General features: G+C 42.4%; 1 protein-coding gene across 1 annotated transcript; it reads right to left on the bottom strand.

Moving 5' to 3' along the window:
• Positions 1–3,906: 3,906 nt before the first annotated feature.
• LOC120241940 (60S ribosomal protein L21-like) lies at positions 3,907–4,443 on the bottom strand. Its single transcript, XM_039247352.1, has one exon. It carries the CDS (start codon positions 4,408–4,410, stop codon positions 3,931–3,933), a length of 480 nt encoding a protein of 159 aa, XP_039103283.1. The 5' UTR covers positions 4,411–4,443; the 3' UTR covers positions 3,907–3,930.
• Between the last annotated feature and the right edge of the window lie 2,841 nt (positions 4,444–7,284).

The raw sequence follows: 7,284 nt of genomic DNA, 5'->3' as shown, positions 1-7,284 counted from the left end.
GTAACAAGGGATGAAGAACGGCATTATATAATAATCACAGGGTCTATCCATCAGGAAGAGCTAACAATTATAAATGTCTACACTGAATGAAAACCTTGCCAAGTAGAGTATTTTTGGTTGGAAGTTTTGTTTTTGTTTTTGTTTTCCTTTCAGTACTTTAAATATATCATGCCACTTCCTTCTGGTCTCCAAAGCTTTTGCTGAAAAATCAGCTAATATTCTTAAAATTTTTTTGATGTTTATTTTATTTTTGAGAGAGAGAGACAGACAGAGCATGAGCCAGTGAGGGGCAGAGAGAGGGGGAGACACATAATCAGAAGCAGGCTCCAGGCTCCGAACTGTCAGCACAGAGCCCAACACAGGGCTCAAACCCACGAACCATGAGATCATGACCTGAGCTGAAGTCGGACGCTTAACCAGGTGCATCCAAAATCAGCTGATATTCTTATGAGGAGTTCCCTTTTACATAATAAGTTGGTTTTCTTTTGTGTTTTTAAAATGTTTTATTTATTTCTGAGAGAGAGAGAGAGGCAACATGAGCAAGGGAGGGTCAGAGAGAGAGGGAGACACATAATCAGAAGCAGTCTCCAGGCTCTGAGCTAGCTGTCAGCCCAGAGCCCGAGGTGGGGCTCGAACCCACGAACTGTGAGATTATGACCTGAGCTAAAGTTGGACGGCCAACTGACTGAGCCACCCAGGCACCCCTCTTGTCATTTTTTTAAATGTTTATTTATTTATTCATTTAAATATTTTATATATTTCTGAGAGAGAGAGAGAGAGAGCATGAGTAGGGGAGGGTCAGAGAGAGAGGGAGACACAGAATCCAAAACAGGCTCCAGGCTCTGAGCTGTCAGCACAGAGCCCAATGCGGGGCTTGAACCCATGAACCGTGCGATCATGACCTGAGCTGAAGTCAGATGCTTAATCGACTGAGCCACCCAGGTGCCCCTGTTTATTTTTGAGAGAGAAAGAGCCCAAGCAAAGGAGAGGCAGAAAGAGAGACGAAGACACAGAATCCAAAGCAGGCTTCAGACTAAGCTGTCAGCATAGAGCCTGATTCAGGACTCAGACCCACAACTGTGAGATCATGACCTGAATTGAAGTCACTTAACCAACTGAGTCACCCAGGAACCCCTCTCTTGCTGTTTTCAAGATTCTTTAACTTTTGGGGCACCTGGGTGGCTCAGTTGATTAAGAATCTGACTCTTGGTTTTGGCTCAGGTCATGATCTCATGGTTTATGAGTTCGAGTCCCACATTGGGCTCTATGCTAACAGTGCAGAGCCTACTTGGGATTCTCTCTCTCCCTCTCTCTCTGTCCCTACCCCCCTCCCTTCTCCCTCCCTCTCTCAAAATCTCAAAATAAATAAATAAACTTTAAAAAAGATTCTTTAACTTATGACATTTCAATTATAATGTGTCTAGTTGTGGATCTCTTTGGATTCCTCTGATTTGAAACACTCTGTGCTTCCTGGACCTGGGTGTCTGTTTCTTTCCCCCAAATTAGGGAAGTTTTCAGCCAGTGTTTCTCCAAATAAGTTTTCTGCAACATTCTCATTCTCTTTTTTCTTCTGGGACCCCTATAATGTGAATGTTATTCTGCTTGATGTTGTCTTATAGGTCCATTAAGTATCTTCACTTTTCTAAATTCTTTTGTCTATTGCTGCTCTATTTCTGCTAGACATTTTAATTGAATTCCTCCTAGCTTCAAGAGTCCACCAGCCAGTGCTATCTCTATACCCAGATCCACGTGCAGGGATTCCACTAAGGTAAAAGCTGAGTACTTCAAATTCTGCGATTTTTAACATTGAAACATTTAAGAATTACAAAAAGGTATAAAGAATTCTTAATGCTTATGTACACATCTTCAGAAATAAATTATCATCTACACAGCTGAAGGTCCCATAGCTGTCCCTAGTCTCATCCCACCTCCCTCTAATTCCAGAAGTAATCATTTTACTGAATTCAGTGATTATCATGGCATATAAATTCTCATTCTATACACTTACTCTGGGCTTTCTTTCTGCTAGAATGGCAGAGATGTAGAGAGTGGGAAAAGAATCAGTCTGGGGAATATGGACCTAATCCCAGTATTTGGGGGTGAGGACTCAAGCCATGTTGTAGAGGGAAATTTTAGGAAATGGAAAAAATCACTCCGTATGTGTTAGGCCCACATTCTGGAGAGATGAGGAGGAGGCCAGAAAGAATTGGGACAGGGTGTCTTATGAGCTGGATTTGTCTAGCCCAGCAGATGATTTGTATCTGGCAAGCATGGAATCAAAGCTAGAAAACTGATATTCATAGAAAAAGGTGTGCAAGAATGGAAAAGTCTTGTCAGAGAGGTCATTTCCTAGAGCCCAACATTTATAGGCTAGGCGAACATGGCCATAAGAGATCAGAGTCCATTTTACTCACTCAGTTATTCATTCAGTCATTCATCCAACAAATTAACCCCTGTTGAAGTCACAGGAAATGTGTTAAATATTATAGGAAGGGAATATAAACAAGAACAAAAAATGGCCTCTGTCCTGAAGAAACTCATTAGAAGAGGAGAGGACATATAAAACAATTACAATATAATGTAGTAAGTTGGAAGATAGAGGGACTTGCCAGGGCTCAGGGGGCAGGCTGGGTCAGCATTAGACCCACACATGGCCATTAGTTTAGTAAATACCCAGGATGTAACTTCTAAGGGAGGTAGCAGAGGGTTTGGTGGCATAATGAGGATCTAAGAAATGTTTTGGGGCAAAGGAAGGGGATGAAATGGGGGAGGTCCAAAATTCAAATTAAGTGGGTAGAGATCAATCAGGGATCAGACAGATATCTGAAATGGAATAGGAGTTCAGGCAGTGGGGGCGCCTGGGTGGCTCAGTCAGTTAAGTGTCCGATTTTGGCTCATGTCATGATCTCACAGTTCACGGGTTCAAGCCTGGCATCAGGCTCTGTGCTGATGGCTAGCTCAGAGCCTATAGCCTATTTCAGATTCTGTGTCTCCCTCTCTCTCTCTGACCCTCCCCTGTTCATGTGCTCTCTCTCTCTCTCTCAGAAATAAATAGAATATATATATATATATTTTTTTTTAAAAAGGAGTTCAGGCAGTAGACAAATGGTCAACTGTCACCATGTGCTTTTGGTCCTCCTATAGGTATCATTATAGATACCACTTTCCTGACACCACCGTTTGGAACCCATAAACCACTCTAATCCTCATACTTCTTTGCACTTCTGCTTCTCTTTACCCCACCAGACATTTCTATTTGTGTCCTATGGAACCCTTGTCTGTTAGTGAACAAACTCCCCTACTTCCTCTACTTATTCACAGAACTACTTATAGCAGATACCTTTTGGAGTGTCTCCCCAGCTCACAAAAACCTTCATAGCACCTCTTCTGACCCATAGTGGTGGTCTTTTGGCTACCATCTTGTTCCATGTGTCCAAGATACCCTTGGATATTCCCCCAATCATCTACTCTCTACTGGCCACAGATAGCTAGAGATGATTTCTGTTACATGCAACCAAAGATTTAGCTAGTCTCTCTCCACCTTCTAGCCTGAACTGAAACCTGGCTTTCCCCTGAGGTTACCACTTCCCCTGCAGTCCTTTCAAATAGAAGCTATTTATTACTCCATACCCCACAAACAGAGAGGCATTAGCAACAGTCTTCTAGCTCCTCAAGACCCTTCTAAATAGTTTCTCCACTATTCTAGCATGAAAAACCTCTGCCACACTGAAGTCATGCCATTCAACTAGTCATCTCTCATGTCATCTACCAATCTGGTTACACCTTCACATTTATTAAATGCCTGGTTTACTTCTTCATCTGGGGGGGGGGGTGTTGATTCTGTGGAGCACTGATTTAATGTCCCAGTTAGTTCCTTTTTTTTTTTTTTTTTACAGTCTTGAGGTCTTTTATTTTATGTTTTTACATTTATCATGCCATGAACTCATAAGGAATGGGCTCCAGCAGCTCAGGCTCCTTTCCATTGGTTCTCACGAAGTGTGCTTCTCTGGGTGGGGCAGGCTGGCGCTTCAGCTGAACCCAAGTACCCTTCTCCTTGGCTTCCTTCTTTTTCTGATCATTTTCTTTCACACGCTTCAGGAAGCTGTCTCGGCTCTTTGAGTGCTTAATATGCTCAATACGTACATTAATTCTCTTAGCAAGAATCTTTCCCTTAACTTGCTTGTTTACGACGATGCCAGCAGCATGCTGGGTAACATTGTAGACTTCCATTTTGCCTTGGTAACATTTGTGGGGCATCCCTTTTTGAACAGTGCCCATTCCCTTGATGTCCACAATATCACCTTTCTTGTAGATTCGCATGTATGTTGCCAAAGGAACAACTCCATGTTTCCTAAAAGGCCTAGAGAACATGTAGCGAGTGCCCCTCCTCTTTCCCTTTGTGTTGGTCATTTTGGCGAATTACTGGAAGATGGCGGTTCCGGCCGAAAGCCCCAGTTAGTTCCTTTATCTTTAAAACTCAGCATCTTCACTTCCAGTCCACTGCAGTGTCCTCCTATGGCCACATAGGAGTCACCACCAGAACAGTTCTACCCACACTCCCTTTCATCCATCCAGCACTCTTCCTTGACACAATCTAATGGATTGAGGCTTTTACAAATTTTCAACCTGTGTTCTCAGTCTAGTGGAGAAAACTTTTAACTTGTTTCTCATCAGCTTTTCCTTTAATCCCTTATCGTCATTACACACCTTCCCTACTCTTTTTAAGCTCCACACATCAGGTGACACTCTGTTCATTTATTAATTTATTAATACTACTCAACAAATATTCATTGCATACGGTCTATATGCCAGGTGTATGGATACAATGGCACAGCTTTGCCAATAAGAAGCTCAGAGTCAAAAAGGATTTGAATCCAATAATCACACTCATAAACATATTATAAACCATGATAAGACCCTGGGGGTCGGTAGGCCTGGGAGTTAGAAAGGGACATTTCAGGAAGAAGAAACAGCATGAGCAAAGCTCGGAGCAGAATGGAATGTGGTTTGAGGAAATGAAACAACAAAACCTATAGGGTTGGAAACAGAAAACTAAAGAGAGAGTGGAATAAGATGAGACAGTGAGGTGACAGGGTCAGTGACAGGGTGAGATCTGAATTTTGAAAATACTACTGGCAAGGGATGAATAGGTGGAGCTCAGGGGCTTTTTTAGGTTAGTGAAACTGTTCTGCATGATATTGTAATACTGGATACATTTGTCAAAACTCCTAGAACTGCAAAAGACAAAGAGTGAATCCCAATATGAACTATGGGCTTTAGTTAAAAATAATGTGTTAATACTGGTTCCATCAACCAGTAACAAATGTGCCACATCAATGCAAGTTAGTAATGATAGGGGAAACTGGGAGTGGAGTAGTGAGGGGGTTAAAAGTGTTGACTACTGTGTGCTCAATTTTTATGTGAACCTAAAACTGCTCTAACAGATAAAGTTTACTAACTAATTTTTTTAAATAAGAGGGACAGGGAAGATCACTGGCTGCTATGTGGAAAGTGCCATTTGAGGCAGAAGAAATATGGGCAAGTCATTAAAAAGCTGTCACAGAAGTCCAGGCCAGAGAAGATGGTAGCTCATGGGGCGCCTGGGTGGCTCAGTCAGTTAAGCGTCCAACTTTGGCTCAGGTCACGATCTCACGGCTTGTGAGTTCGAGCCCCGCGTCGGACTCTGTGCTGACAGTTCAGAGCCTGGAGCCTGCTTCAGATTCTGTGTCTCCCTCTCTCTTCCTCTTGCCCAGCTCACACTCTATCTCTCTCTCTCAAAAATAAATAAACATTAACAAAATAGAAAAAAAAAGAGATGGTGGCTCAGATCAGAATGGCTATGGGGAAAAAGGGGAGAAGTAGATACAAGATGGTATTGACAAGACTTGGTGAGGGACTGAATATGGATTGGGGATCAAGGGCCACTGGGATTTCTGCCTTGCTCAAATTGATGATTAAATGATATCACTCAACAGTTGGTGCAGAGGATTTAGAACAATTTTATCAATCATTGCAACATGCTAAGAAACCATTGAACACATAGATTCTCAGCTTGCATGCGAAGGTGATATGCACAGTAAAAACGTGTAACCACCTATTTTTCAGCTTAAACGATGATCATTTCCTGCCAGACTGTGTTTAAAGAGAGTTCATCCCATGAGTTTTATTCCTGTTTCAACCATTAATTGAAATAGACAAGGTTACTTAGATTTTCTGGACTTTAGTATTTATACCTGTAACATGAGAAAGCTGAACCAGATGATCTATAATATGTAGTATAAAGTGAGGACGGGGGATGCCAATGGTCTCTGGCAGCCAGAGGTCTTCCAGATGGTGAAATAGTCTTCATTCTTGTCACTTCTCAACTCCTGGGCTTTTACAACAAATGCTAATAATCCAATTTGTTGGTCAGTGTTCACTTGCTCCTGGCAGGTCTATAGTTCTTGGATTTCTGCTTCTTTGTTCCAGGATTATAACTAGGGTCTGCATGAACCACCCTAACCTCAGATAACTCTGGACCAATACCGAATACTTCTGTCCAAGTCAGATTTAGGACACACCACTAGATGGTCCCAGAGAAAACCCAGTTCTCTCTGTGTTTTTATTTCAAAATCAAGCCTATCTTCAGACTACAGAACAAATGTGCTAATATCCTGTTCCAAAAACCAAAATACACAACCTCTCAGGAACCATCAGCCCTCCAGTTGATCTGCCTTCTAGAAAATGCTGTCACTATTCAATATCTCTGGGTTCTTACCTCCTTTTCAGCCACACCAGTAATGCAACACAGCACCTGTAGCTAACTAAGCCATGCCATCTTTGTTGCTAACCATATAATCAACAATATAGGTGGTTCCTGTTTAATCTGGCTTTCTCCACATAAATTCCTGTTTGTGGGTTCCAGCAGGGGAAGCCAAGGCCGTATGCTGTAGTTGGTCCATGATGCCTTTGCATACCATGGCTTGTCTAAAATGCTTCATTGAGAACTGCCTAAGATAAACACAATGGTTCTGTGCCTAACAGTTAGTGCTTTGCTGAAACCGATGGCACTTAGGTCCAGACTAAGGAGAGAACCCAACGGCCCAGAGAACCCAAAGGCCTCTTGCTCTTGCCACTTTCTCCTAGGCAGCCCAGGAAACAAATTTCTTAGAAATTTATCACTGATTTACCCCTATCAACGGCTGTGCTGCTTACCTGCAAGGAACTGGGCAGAATTTCCCTAAGCCTCACTCTGGTCATCATTTGAGTAATTAACGCAGCCCTATGCTGTGTTCAAAACCACCC

Source organism: Hyaena hyaena, unplaced genomic scaffold, assembly GCF_003009895.1.
Source record: "Hyaena hyaena isolate Hyena2069 unplaced genomic scaffold, ASM300989v1 scaffold_298, whole genome shotgun sequence".
Classification (NCBI taxonomy): Eukaryota; Metazoa; Chordata; class Mammalia; order Carnivora; family Hyaenidae; genus Hyaena; species Hyaena hyaena.
The sequence above is the reverse complement of the archived record's forward strand: the minus strand, read 5'-3'. Positions and strand labels throughout refer to the sequence as shown.